At 43.3% G+C, this 14569-nt stretch overlaps 1 protein-coding gene across 5 annotated transcripts in view; it reads left to right on the forward strand.

The window, feature by feature from the left end:
* The window catches only part of KCNQ2 (potassium voltage-gated channel subfamily Q member 2), a 160173-nt gene that overhangs the window by 61988 nt on the left and 83616 nt on the right, over positions 1–14569 (forward strand). For all 5 annotated transcript variants that reach the window (XM_061630248.1, XM_061630247.1, XM_061630250.1 and 2 more), the window contains exons 5-7: positions 315–440; positions 6370–6480; positions 10053–10148. In XM_061630248.1, the coding sequence (XP_061486232.1) occupies positions 315–440; positions 6370–6480; positions 10053–10148 (333 nt within the window). The remainder of the gene's footprint in view (positions 1–314; positions 441–6369; positions 6481–10052; positions 10149–14569) is intronic.

A 14569-nucleotide genomic window follows, 5' to 3' on the forward strand; every position in this document is an offset into this window, starting at 1 on the left:
GTACAGTTGCAACAGCTGCATCCAGTTGCTAACCCTGCATTCACTAGGAGGTGCTTCTTCAGTTAAAAGAGCCTGGTCGCCTTCACAGTATTTGACACAGCAGGGGAGACTCTGGTCTCAGTAGGGCACTGTCTGTGCTGACTAGGGCTGGTGGGAGTTGTAGTGCAAAAGATCTGGAGGGCATCAGTTTGGCAAAGGACTCTTTAATTACTCTTCAGTGCTTGTTCTGCCTGTCTTTTATGGAAAAGTCTCTGCATCAAGATAAGCCATACCAAAATGTGCTTTTCCACTCTTTCTGTTTAACTGTGTTGCAGGAGCTGATCACTGCCTGGTATATTGGTTTCCTTTGCCTCATTTTAGCCTCCTTCCTGGTATACTTGGCTGAGAAGGGAGAAAATGATCACTTTGATACCTATGCAGATGCACTCTGGTGGGGCTTGGTGAGTATCCATTCTAGGCCACTTTCTTTGCTATCGTAGTGAAGTAGCTGTTGTGAGTCCTATTCCTTTCTCATGCGCTACCTTACACATATATCTCTGGTCTTGTTCTTCATGCTCTTGTGATCTGAGCTTATACTTTCTTGCTCGTTTGAAGGCCAAACTATGCGTGATGTTATTTATGTCTTAGCCCCTGTATTACGGCTGTTTATTCTTAAAATGCATGGTAGGACCAGTCCCCCTCCAACTAAATTGGGATGGTCATGAGTGTTTGTGTGTCCTTAACCCTGCTATGGTCCAATTTGAACTGGGCTTCTCCCCCTTGCCTGCTATTTTGGGCCTTTATTTATTTTAAAAAAACAGGCATGCAAAGGAATAACATCACATCTAGTTTTGCCCTGAGTTTCAGTCAGGTTATTCAAATCACCAAGCTGATTGTTTTCTGTTTGCTGCCTGCGTGGAGTGGAATTCTATCATATGAAGGATGCAGTTTGCATGTTTCAAAATTGCAATGTGCAGGTCTTTCCGGATGCTACAATTTTGGATTTTTCTGTGCAGGTATTTTGCAAGAGCAACACATTTGCTTCTTTAAGATGCTTTCCGATAGCAGGTCTGTGGGGCCAGAGGCTCTTGGGGAGTGAGACACAATGCAGTTAAGTTTTATTGGGATCCTACAGGGGAAGAGCTGTGCATTCCTCCATTTGGGGAATGTGTCCCGTCCGAATGTTGTCTCCTACCAGAGCTTGTGTTGTGGAAGTGGGCCCATGAGAAGTGGCCTTTGACCGTTCTTCTTTGATTGCTTGCTTGCTTGGAACATGTGTTTGTGGATTAATTATTTATAATACCACTTCTTAATGTGTTGCTTAATGCACAGTGAGTGTACTTTGTAAAATTAATGAACTCTTGGTAATAGAAGAGCATGGGTTCTGGCAAACCTTTGTACACAGGCAAGGAGAGATGGCTCTTTTGTTTAGCTTCCTGTGTGTGGATTATTGGATTAGAAGAGCAACGAAGCAACAATTAACGAGGTTCTCTGGCCAATGTAGTTGTGCTTTTTTCATCTTTTCTTTTCCTGCTCCTTCAGGAAAAGGAGTTTGGGCCTAGATTACAAAATGTGTAGAAACCACAGATGGAGTGGCAAATCAAATCTGAACAGCTCTAAAGTTTGGAAGGAAAATGAATCAGTAGGTCTGTTATACCAATAGTCAGCTGTACAGTGTGGGGAAACCAGCCTGTTCTCAAAGATTTGCAAGTGGAATTCATCAAGGGGAGGGGAGGATTGGACTCTGCAGAACTTAATAAAAACTGTGCAGTGATGGCACATTGCTGAGGGGAAGCCATGCTGCTACCTGCAACTTTCAGGGAAAAAAAGGCCTTTTGTATTATAATAACACAGTGTGGAGACTGCTCAAATAAGTTAAAGAGAAAGTAAAAATTAAACAAATGGCATATATATTGTAGGAGGAGATTTCGGTTAGTCATCACCAGGGATGTGATGGACACTCTCCAGCAGGCGCCAATTATGTAGCTATATTCTATGCAGTATGAATTTGTGCAATTGAAGTGTGACCTAGGGGGAAAAAGAAAAATTGGACAACACTGCATTTTAAGTAGTGGGGAAATGTGATAGTGTTTCACGAGAAGCATTTCCCTGATGTTAGATGCTTGGCAGTAGTGGTTGGTGGGGGCGGGGAGGAGCAGAGTGGCAGGAGATTATTTATCTGGCTTCCCAACAGGGAGGCTGCCACTAGTAACTGAGAAGGGCAGGGGGGAGGCGGTAGGGAGGTTGGTGTGATGCAGACACAGTGGCGGATTTCCTGCCACTGTGCCTGCACCACCTCTACTTCCCTGCTGCCTTGTCCTTCCCTTTATGCGTTGGGAAGCCAGGCAAGCAGCACCTTTCTACCCTGCTGGTGGCTACTGATGCATGGACTCTCCATAACAGGTACATGCGCATTTTTTGACCAGTGGTTGCCTGGAAAAGCAAAGCAGTGTGCCACCAAGCTTGGCTCCATTGTGAGTTTTGAAATGGAGCTGATCCGTGTTGCAAAATGCTAAGTTCTTTGCAAAGGGCTTAAGCTGCTTAGTGAAATGATGTTTTCCAGATGTTGCTGGACTCGAAACTCCCATCAGCCTCAGCTAGTATGGCAAGGGTAAAGGATGGTGGGAGTTGTTGTCCAGCAACATCTGGAGGGCCACAGGTTCTCCACCCTTGCTACCTATTGACCTGAGAGTAAATCCGTTTAACTCAGCGGGAGTTCCTTTTGAGTAGACATGCCTAGGACTGCACAGTTGAAGGCCTGAGGAAGATAAAGATGTCTTCGACTGGGACTGAAATGAAACCACGGTGGCTACCCTGATCTATAGGACTCTTGGCATAACGTTTATGTTTGTAACAATTTTACACAATTTGTTTACCCAATAATTTAACATACACATATCCAGTGACAATAACAGAACTTCTTGTGGCAATGAGTTCTACATGCAAACTCTGTGGTGTGTGCTTATTTGGTCAGTTTCTAACTTTTTCCCTTATGGCAGGGGTGGGCAGCCCATGACCCTCCAACAGTTGTTAGGCTCCAACTCTCATCAGCCCCGTTCAGCAGAGCCAAGAATTAGGGCTGATGGAAGCTGTCGCCCAACAATAGCTTCAGGGTAGCATGATGAGTACCCCCATCTAGGGAATGGAATATCTTAACTGGAGTGATGGAGAACTGCTTTAAAATAGGGAGTTTCCCTCTCAAAGGAAGAGCTCGCCGCCCAGTGTTAGTCCCTGTTGGTCTCTCAAATGCATTTTTGCTCTCAACAGGCCTTTTAAGTTGAGACCTTATCTCAGTCTGCATATGTGTTGGAATTGCTTTTTAATATATTTTTAAATCTTTTTTAAAAAACAGTATGTTTTTAAGCTTTTTTAAAAAGATGTCTTGAAACCTTTAAAAATGTTTTTGAAGATGGTTTGTTTTAATATATTTTAAAGTCTGTTTTTATGATGTTTTAAAGTGTTTTTAGTGCTTTTGTTTGCTGCCGTGGACTCCTGCTGGGAGGAATGGCAGGATATAAATCAAATAATAAATGAATGAATAAATGCCTTTGCCTTGAACCTATAACAGACTTAAAAATACATTCATATATGGATGCATACTCTGTTTCCTGGCCAAGATTGGCTTCCAAAGTAGCCCCTGACTTGCTCCAAGTTCCAGTCTCAAAAGAGGGAAGAGAGTAAGAGGGGCCCTGCTGGATCAGGCCAAAGGAGGCATATCTAGCCCAGCAGCCTGTTGTCACCGTGGCCAACCAAGCAGGACCTGAGTGCAAGAGCACTCTACCTTCCTGAGGTTTCTGGCAACTGGTATGAACTGCAGGGGGGCCTGGGGGAAGGCTGGTGGCAAAGAGACCAACCCACAGATTCAGCGCTTGGTGTTTAGCTGCAGGGTCTTCTTGCCCTGTCAGTTGGTGATAGAGTCCAGATCCCAGCCTCTTTCCTGAAGAGGAACCGAGTATAAGTTGCCAGACAGTCCTGGTGCCAGAATTTGTGGAGTTTTGGGACATGGAACTTAAGCCATTCCCCCGCCCCAAATCTGCAAATGGTAAGGGATGCAAAATAAGAATTCTCTCACAATGCTTCCAGCCAATGGGAGCTGGTGGCTCCGCGTCAGTGGGGCAGTGGAATCCACTCTGGGGTTTTAGTCCGAACTCTCAAGGAGCTGTCCACGGTGCTGAAACCTATAGGTCAGTGGGGCAGTGGAATCCATGCTGGGTTTTATTCTGAGCTCTCAAGGAGCTGTCCAAAGTGCTGAAACCTACAGGACTAAAACCCAGAGTGGATCCCACTGCCCCAGTGACATGGAGCCAGCCGCCATTGCTTTCATCTACCTTAGGAAGGGTTCTATGTGATGCAGGAGTGGGGAACCTCCGGCCTGGGGAGGGGAGTGTGGCCTTCCAGGCCTCTCTCTATGGCCCTTGGGACTCTTCCTAGACCATACGCCTCTCCAGGGTACAGTCCTCGCCAGCCCTGCTCTGTTTCCTTGTGAAGTGCTTCTGCCTAGGTGGAATATGTCCCTGGACTGTCACAATGCCTCATGTTTGTCTAGATGGATATGCTGATGGGTTTGAGTTCTGTGTGGCTGGAGTGAAGCCTGTTGTGTAAAATGAAGAGTCACATCTGTAGCTCTGCCGCTGGCATGTGGCCCTTGCAAGGTTCCCATAAGGGAATGCGGCCCCTGGGCTGAGCAAAGGTTCCCTGTCCTTGATGTCATATGATAACGGTGGGCCCTTTGGCTATTTCTGCCCTGCAGTAAGCCCCCAACTTTGCTTGCCATGTCCCTGAATACTCTCCCCAGTTTTTCCAACTCCTATTTTAGGACTATAATACTGGGAAGGGAGCAAATCAGAGCTTTAATTGAAGGGGTGTGAAGCAGCCATTAATTTGTTCCTGTGGTTAACAAGCTGTTTAAAATGAAAAGGGAAACCAGTCAACAGGAGCTGCTGGACAGATTCCGCAGTGAATAGCCTTGGGCTGAGTAACTCTTTAATGACATTCGGTTGGATGAAAGGACTCCCGTTGAATTTTTAGGCGAGTATTAGGAGATTGGCCATAAGGCTGGGGGTTTTGTTTTAGTTTTGAAGTAGCTTTCCCCCACTGCCTCTTCAAATCTTCCTTCTCATTTACCCCAGGTGTAAACCAGGTCAGCTTCTTCTCCAGATAGCAGAAGGGTGGCCTTTTCAGTTTAGTGTGTGTGTGTGTGTGAGAGAGATACTCAGTTTGCTTGGAATTGCTGGAATACTAACAGCCTGGAGATTTTAGCAAAAAGCCAAAAGCTTAAAAAAAGAAAGAAAAAGAAAAATGACCTAAAACCTCATTTTTAGAGCTGAAACACATAATTGGATCAGGGATACAGTGGAGGTTTTCCTGGGCGGTACCATTTCACATTGCAAGGGTGGGTGGCGAACACTGACTTGTTGGAATATTTCTGTAGATAAGCAACAATGCCTACAAACTAATGTGTCAGGGAGAAGAATTCCACTTCAGACCTGATGTGTTGTGTTTGCAACTGATTAGCCGATTGCTTCATTCCCCCCAACCAACCCGATGATGAATACAATGAAAGGAATTGGGGGACACAATTTTTCCCAATTCAAATTACCTTGCAAAAAATCAAGGACTATGTTCTCCAAGATTTTTTTTAATAGCATTCATATTTATGAATGAATGCCTATGAATGTAGAAGGTGTTGTTGTTGTTATGTGCCTTCAAGTTACGACTTAGGGTGACCCTATGAATCAGTGACCTCCAATAGCATCTCTTACAAACCACCCTATTCGGATGTTGTAAGTTCAGGTCTGTGGCTTCCTGTATGGAATCAATCCATCTCTTGTTTGGTCTTCTTCTTTTTCTACTCCCTTCTGTTTTCCCCAGCATTATTGTCTTTTCTAGGGAATCATGTCTTCTCATTATGTGTCCAAAGTATGATATCCTTAGTTTCATCATTTTAGCTTCTAATGATAGTTCTGGTTTAATTTGTTCCAAGACCCAATTATTTGTCTTTTTTGCAGTCCATGGTATCTGCACAAATTGGACAAGAAAATATTTAACATTATGTTCTATCAAAAAAAAATAAGCAAGATTTAAGATGAATTTGCCTCAAAAATATATTTAGGAATGAAGTTTCGTATTGAAATAGGCAGACGCAGTGTGCTTTCAAATACCAGTTGCTTGACCTCAGGAGGGCAGAGTGCCCTTGTGTTCAGGTCCTGTTTGCGGGTTTCCCATGGGCAACTGTTTGGCTATTGTGAAAACAGGATGCTGGATTAAACGGGCCATTCTTCACATGCTCTTATATTGAATGTTTTAAAAAATTTAAAAGCACGCAGACTTCTAAACACTGAGCCAATGTTATCCTTGGAGCCGCATTTGATGATATCTATCTTTCCTCAGATTACACTGACCACCATTGGCTATGGGGACAAATATCCACAAACCTGGAATGGACGCCTCCTTGCAGCAACGTTCACCCTGATTGGTGTTTCCTTTTTTGCTCTTCCAGCTGTAAGTAGGCACTTTGCAAGCCATATTAAAAACAAAAATAAGCTCAGTGATGAAAGCAGAATATGAATGCTTGTCTTCATTATGATATTGTCTGTTTCTGTGTTGGAATTGCTTTTTAATATGTTTTTGGACCTTTTTTTAAAAAAACCAATGTTTTCTAACCTTTTTTTAAAGATGTCTCCAAAGCTTTTTTAAAAAAAGTTTTTTAAAGTTGTTTTGTTTTAATGTATTTTAAAGTTGATTTCTATGATGTTTTAAAGTGTTTTTGTTGCTTTTGTTTGCCTCCTTGGGCTCCTGCTGGGAGGAAGGGCGGGGTATAAATCAAATAATAAATAAATAAAAATTGTGGAAAATATATATATATTTTACCCCTTTATCACTGTGTGATTCATTGTTTTACATGGGCAGACATACCTGAGGTTGCTTCAGAGACTGTTAATTTAGAGGTGCAGTCCTGAATCACTGGCAGTTGGGTCCAGTTCAGTGGATATTCTTGAAGTCTGATCCTACACATGGAGCTAGTGCATAGCCCCACCCCTCCTGTCCCTCAAATGTCCATCCATATGAGAGCCTTCACATGAAAGGTCCTGCTCATCTACAGTCCTACATACATAGGCCACAATTTCATGGTTGATTCTTGGATTTCAGCTGGCGAATAAACCTCATTAGGCACATAGAGCAAGTTAGGCCTTTGGTCTGTGTAGCTCAGTATTGTTGACATTCCTGGGCTGTACCTGTCCAGGGTTTCAGGCAGGGATCTCTACCAGTTGTACCTGGAGAAGCCAAGAATTGAACCTGGGATCTTTTGCGCACAAAATATATAGACTGCCATTAAGCCATGCCCCTTCTCTGGACCAACCCCATATAGACACTGGTGGCTGGGCTTGTGTGTGGGCTCCATTTGTAGGCCCTGGTTATGCATGTGGTAGTTACTCCTGTGTTCAACCCACCTTGACAGGCATGCTTATCCCAGTGTAAAAGGAATTTGATTCTAGATCAGTAGCAGATGGGATGGTGGGCGATGGCGCTCATCTGACCTCCTGACTGTTGGCGTGTGTGCGTTGTTGCGTGAAACAGCATACATTACGTTGGAGTTAAGTTGAGCAAGAAACTTCTTCAGAGCATTTAAATCATGTAAGAGTCTTTATTAAGACATTAAGGCTTTTCAGCAGTCCCCCCCCCCAGCTCTACAGCACATCTCTCTCCAAAAGCAAAAGACAACCTCTCAGTTCAGAGGCATAAATCAGAAGACACAACTTACAGACTCTGTTAGAACTTTCCCAGTCTATCAGATGGTTACCATAGCAACGGCCTTGACAGCCCTTTCCCAGACTGGGCTAAGACATAACTCCCCCTAGTTACAGTTTTGCAGACTTGATGGAAAACTACTAGGCCTCATGCCAACACTGACAGCTGAGTCACTACTGCTTACTGGGAGGGGGAGGTCAACATGGTACAAACACACTGGCAGAACCAATCCAGTGCTTCTGCTTGTGCATTTGCACTGCACCTACTTTGCCACCGCTTTCTCCCTTTCACTCTATGGAGAAATGCTATATGTAGGTTTGTTTGTGGCTAAAGAACTCTGTGACTGCCATAAGTCCTTGTTTTGGTACATTGCTGCAAACCTGCTTGGCAGTGGTTGCCTGGTGATGGGTTCTGAGAGGAGAGAGAGGCACGATCACTTTACGATTCTAGTAGCCGGGGCCTGAAAAGGCAAAATTCTTTCTGATTGACTGGAGGTTCCAGGCCTTCGGGAGTTAACTGGCAGTTAGCAGTTAGAGAGAGCAGAGTTGGAGTTGAGTTAGGCCACAATCACATCATACATTTATTCTGCTATTATTCCACTTTAAACAGTCATGGCTTCCCCCACAGAATCCTGGGAAGTATCGTTTGTGAAGGGTGCTGAGAGTTGTTAGGTGACCTCTGTTCCTCTCATAGAGCTACAATTCCAGAGATCCCTGGGAAGAGTACTGACTGTTAAACCACTCAAGTAGTAGTAACTCTGTGAGGGGAACAGAGGTGTCCTAACATCTCTCAGCGCTCTTCACAAGCTTCCCTGTTTAAACTGTTTAAAGTGGAATAATAGTGGAATAAATGTATGGCGTGAATGTGGCCTTAGAGTGAAGAGTTAGTTGGTGAGAATAACTGAAGGAAGAACTGTATGTGTGTCTGTGTGCACGCACGCACACACACTCACACACACAGGGAGAGGGAGAGGGAGAGTGGGGTGTCATGAATAGCTGTCTAGTGAAGATTAGAAGGGGGCCAGTGACTGAGTGAGTCTGAGGGGCTGCCCTGAAGAAAGGTCTTGCCAGAGGGAAGTGACACAAGTGAGGGTATAACACAGGTTGAACAGTCCCACAGCCAGGAGCGCAACCAGAGGAGTTTTGGGGTGCACAGGCAGAGTGGGCTCAGTAGCTGGACTGGGTTGTGGGAGTAATTGGCTGAGGTGGAGGTTTAGGGAGATTGGCCTGAAGGGAGAGCCACTTAAAGGTCCTGCAGAGGTATCTCTGGAGTCTTTAGGACCCGTCAGCAAGCACCTGTAAAGTCCCAAAATAAGTAACAGTATTTTCTTTTGTAAATAATACCCCTTTAATAAACCTACAATATGGATGTGCTAGAATTCCACCCAGTTTGGATTTGGTATCAAATTGTCCATTAATTTGTTTATTCTCAATAACAGGATCGGATTTTTATGTAGCGACTTTCTGTGGCTATTTTTGAAAACTTTTTTTTAATCCACCTCTAAAACATTGATTGTAAGAATGATAATTTATCAATATTTTCTTTTAAAATATCAATATTTTCTTCAAAATATGGATATTTTTTCTGAGCGAAAAAACACGGATTGGTAAAAGCATCAGCTAGCGAATAGAGAACAAACTCGATGCCAGCCTTTTAGGTCGATGAAATGCTTTTGAATCAGCAGCGGCCAATGGCTCCCATCCCTACCTGTAACATAGTTTAAGATTTGTACTCTCTCTCATGCCTAAAGCCTTCCATATGCACTAATAACAGGATTTAAAAAAGTATTCCATGTGAAATGATGGCAGTGAAGAGTTAAGGAAGCCTGTTTCTATGTGAAGTGGGGCTGAGGGACCCAGGGGAATCCCTGACATCATTTCCTTTCTTGTAAGCAAGAACGATCCAGCTATTGGGATGTCAGGTGAATGCTGTTGTCCCACCAACTCTAGACCAGGGGTTCTTAACATGGTAGCTCCATGTCAGTGGGACAGTGGAATCTGTTCTGGGTTGTAGTCTGAACTTTCAAGGAGCTGTCCAGTGCTCTAGACCAGCCTTTCCCAGCCTTTAGGTCCCCAGATGTTGCTGGACTACAACTCCCATCATTTCTGACCATCGGCCATGCTGGCTGTGGCTGATGGGAGTTGTAGTCCAACAACATCTGGGGACCGAAAGGTTGGGAAAGGCTGCTCTAGACACTTACAGATACATGAGCCTTCTACTCATGATTCATAAAGGTGCACCCCCCCTTTTCCCCTAGAGTAGGGAATAGAAGAGAAAGTCAGTTGACCATGTTGACTGGAAAGAATATCATTCTTTATTTCCAGGGTATTCTAGGTTCTGGATTTGCACTGAAGGTTCAAGAGCAGCACCGTCAAAAGCACTTTGAGAAGAGGAGGAACCCTGCAGCTGGTCTGATTCAGGTAAGTATGCAGGACCTTTGGGTACTTGGGAGGGGCTAGAGCAGGAAACTTTGGACCTGTGGTCTGTGTCCCATGTGATGCACAAAGTAAAAGAGAGTGCGAGAGGTTTCAGCAGAGACAAGAGCTAAATATTATTATTGTTATTATTATATTAAATCTCTTAATTGCTTTATATTCAAGAAATCTCAAATGAAATTATGTATTTGACTTTCAAAATAATTGTGCAAAGTAAAGGTGCAGTACCATGCAAAAGGACAATAAAAACATATACAAAAATACAAATCGGTTCCCAGAAAAAGAAAGCAAAAAACCCTCAAATCAATATACAATATAAAAATCAGATACAATATAATCTCAAAAGCCTATACAAAAGGGGAGATCAAACACAGTGCAAATATACCAAACAAAATCTGAAATAAATAAATCTCAGAACAATATACCAAATAAAATCAAGTACAGGAATGTATACTAGTGTATAATTGACAGTCATCTTGTGAGCTTAGTCAGTCATTTAACATTCTCCTCTGTCAAAAGATACATATCCTGTATGATCGAAAACTTCTAGGAAACACCTTTTTTATATAGGGGAATGCACCGTTGTTTGCCCTGATGAAAAGAATTGTTGAATTGCATTGGGCAATTAAACTGTTTTAATAAATTCTCTGTCATTGTTCTCTTTTGTACTTCTTGTGACTGCTTTTTGGGTGTTCAAGGTGGCAGATCAAATAGTTCCTTTGAGGAATGGTTGAAAGAGCTGGGGTATGTTTAGCCTGGAAAAGAGAAGATTAAGGGGCAACATGGCATCGTCTTGACATGGAGAAGATGGAGCAGACTTTGTTGCCTGTTGCTCCAGGGGGCAGGACTAGAACCAGCTGGTGGCAATTGCAAGGAAGGAGATTTTGGGTGAACATTTGGAGAAACTCCCTAACAGTAAGAGGTGTTCAGCTGTGGAACAGTCTGCCTCAGGAGGTGCTGGGGGTATTTAAGCAGAAGCTGGACAGTCTGTCAGGGATGCTGTTGCAAGATCTCTGCATGGAGCAGGGAAGGTGAGATTAGATGACCTCTAAGGTACCTTCCAGGTCTAAAATTCCATGATTTTGTGACTCTTTGATAGTGTTGTGATGTCCTTCCAGGCTGCAGGCCAGCTCTACCCACCTAGGCAACTAATTGGTATCCCATGACTTGGCAGGGCTATAAAAGCCTCCAGGCCAGGCTTTGCCAGGGCAACAGTTGGCAACTACCTTGATTTTCTGGCTGGCTGGTATCCCTGGCTGTTTTTCTGGGTTCTTAAGCCTTGAGCTCTAGAGACTCTGGAACCAGGACCTTGAAAGAAATGTTTATGAACAGCCATTTGCTGTATTCTATGCAGTGTTTTTTTTTTCTTGTAAAAAAAAATAAGGTGCTGGTCCTCATATCGTGATAAAAGTGCTGTAGGTGCCAGCACAAAATGGGTAGGGGAAAAAAAGTGCCAGTACTCTGTACCAGTGAGAACTATTACAAAAAAGTTCCCTGGTTATATGAACCCTGGATAGTCTGTGACGATATGCCACTGAATGCCAGTTACTGCAGGCCAACTGCAAGGAAGAACTGTTTCTTTCATGCTTTGCAGGTGGTTTTCCTGGACGCATCTCATTGGCAACACAATGCTGGTCTAGGTGGACCTTAGGTCTGATCCAACAGGGATCTTCGTATGTTTTTAGTTTAGAGAAAAGGCGGGTCAGAGGAGACATGATAGAAGTGTATAAAATATGCATGGCATTGAGAAAGTGGATAGAGAAAAGTTCTTCTCCCTCTCTCATAATACTAGAACTCATGGACATTCAAAGAAGCTGAATGTTGGAAGATTCAGGACAGACAAAAGGAAGTACTTCTTTACTCAGCGCATAGTTAAACTATGGAATTTGCTCCCACAAGATGCAGTAATGGCCACCAGCTTGGACAGCTTTAAAAGAAGATTAGACAAATTCATGAAGGACAGGGCTATCAATGGCTACTAGCCGTGATGGCTGTTCTCTGCCACCCTAGTCAGAGGCAGCATGCTTCTGAAAACCAGTTGCCGGAGGCCTCAGGAGGGGAGAGTGTTCTTGCACTCGGGTCCTGCTTGCGGGCTTCCCCCAGGCACCTGGTTGGCCACTGTGAGAAGAGGATGCTGGACTAGATGGGCCACTGGCCTGATCCAGCAGGCTCTTCTTACGTTCTTATCTTCGTATGTTCTTATTCCTCTTGCTAAAGAAATAATTTTAGATGGTGCCTGGGTCTGATAGGAGAAAGTGCGGTGTTCTTTGCTTTGGGGAGGCTTGGTTGGGCCCCTTTCTTAAGATGTTTGCCATATGGCAAAAACTTTCCTGTTTAGGCAAGAATTTGTTTTACTGGATAATAAGGTTTTTATCCAGTGCCTCTAATTTCACTTGCTGCATGTCTGTTTTTATTATATTAAAAATAAAAAAATATGGTTTGTTTCAATTGGTAGCTGCCCTGACTGGTACGTAAGCACCAGAATGGTGGGATATAAATCTGCAAATAAATATAGACCCATAAAAGTGCCTTGGCAGTCTTCCTGAGCCAAGCGACTGCTCAAGGGCAACTCTCTGTGGGGCTGCTGGGGAAAGATTATCATTATTATTAGGAAAAATGTGAAATTGTTTTATATACAAAATAACCTGAAAGTGATGTACAAAATAAAAATTAGATACAATAGAACAGAATTTCAAAACATTGTAGATAGTTCTGGGGTGTTTGGGTCTTGCAAAATACCAATTGGCTCAAAATGCTCTGATGTAACAAAGCAAAGAGAATTGGATGTATTTGCTCATGTTACGTTGCCTTGATTATTTCCTGCTAATGAGGGGACTTCAAGCATTGCCAAATGGTTAGTTAAGTGCAAGGAAGACAAGTGTAATACTAGTTTACTTGGTCCTCCCCTTGAGACTAAAAATATAGTGTTGGGTGATATTCATTCTCTCTCTCTCTCTCTCTCTCTCTCTCTCTCTCTCTCTCTCTCTCTCTCTCTCTCTCTCTCTTTCTCCTCCCCCCCCCCCAAAGGCACCTCTCCATAGTGGACTAATTCCCACCAGACTCTGAGCCAGAACCCAGAGTTCCATCTGCTTTTCTTAGGAACAGCAAGCCAGCTAATAATTTCCCCTGATTGAAAGGGCTAGCTGGCTGTGTGCAGGACTCCAGGGTTTAAAAATAAATAAATCCAAATTCTATTGATACTCTGCTGTGACAAAATATCGAAAGCATTGCCAGGAAAATGCTGAATCTGCAGTCAAACAGAATTACACATCTCTCAGTGCTCGAATTCATTACTACGTGTTGATTCTGTTCTTTCTCTCAAGGTCCGTGTGACATTTCTGGGGTTGCTCCATTGGATCATCACACAGTTCCGTGAGGTAGAACAGGCTGCAGGATTGGGGAGGGGGATTCAAGAGGAGCTAAGCTCCAAAACTCCAGCCATGGAACCAATCTGCCTCTTTCTCACAATGATTTGACTACTTTTAAAAACTTGAACAATGTGACTCTTTTGCTGGGAAAGTATTTGATTTCTGCAAGCCCAAAGTATTTGGGGGAATGGGTGCAAGGAGCAATATTTAGGCAGGGGAAACAGTTGTAAGCGGTGTTGAGAAAGGCCATGGCTTAGTGGTAGAGCATCTGCTTGCATGCAGAAGGTCCCAGGTTCAATCCCCAGCATCTCCAGGTTGGGCTGGGAGAGACCCCTGCCTGGGGAGGCACTGCTAGTCAGTGTAGACAGTGGGGAGCTAGGTGGATCAATTGTCTGACTCAGTAAATGGCAGCTTCTTATGTTCTTAAGGAGCATGGGATGAATAATATGGCTGGAAGAACTAGTAATCAAGCCAATGTGGGCCATTTGGAAGACTGCGCTCTGCCAAAAGATGCCAATTAGCATCAGGTTACTAGAGCATCTTTTGAGCATGGTCTCCCCCAGGATGAAAGCTAGCCTGGCCAGCTAGTCTTAAGCTGGGCAACAGTGGGGACTGAAAAAAGAAGAGGAAGAAAGGTTGGATTTTTTAAATATGTAGTTTATTAGGGCTTTCACATTACAATAAAACTGTACCATCCCTTGTTCCCTTCCCACCTACCTGGAGATGTAAAACTTCCAGAAATTTTGAAGCCATGGAAAAAAACTGGTTTTTTAAGGAAAAAAATGGAAATTTTCAGAAAAATTGAAAAAATGCAATATTAGCACTTTACAGATCACTTTGTTACTTCAGGAACATCAAATGTCATTATATACAAGTTGGTTTGGCATAAAAATATCACACTGGGTATATTAAAAGTACATCTTATTCAAACAATTATTACAAATTAAATTTACTTTTGTAAATTTTTGCTTTTTTTTGTAACAAATGGATCTACAAGATCCTGAACTGTAAGGGACCTCTTTCGTTTTGCCCATTTAT

Source organism: Rhineura floridana, chromosome 6 (assembly GCF_030035675.1).
Source record: "Rhineura floridana isolate rRhiFlo1 chromosome 6, rRhiFlo1.hap2, whole genome shotgun sequence".
In the NCBI taxonomy this organism is placed as follows: domain Eukaryota; kingdom Metazoa; phylum Chordata; class Lepidosauria; order Squamata; family Rhineuridae; genus Rhineura; species Rhineura floridana.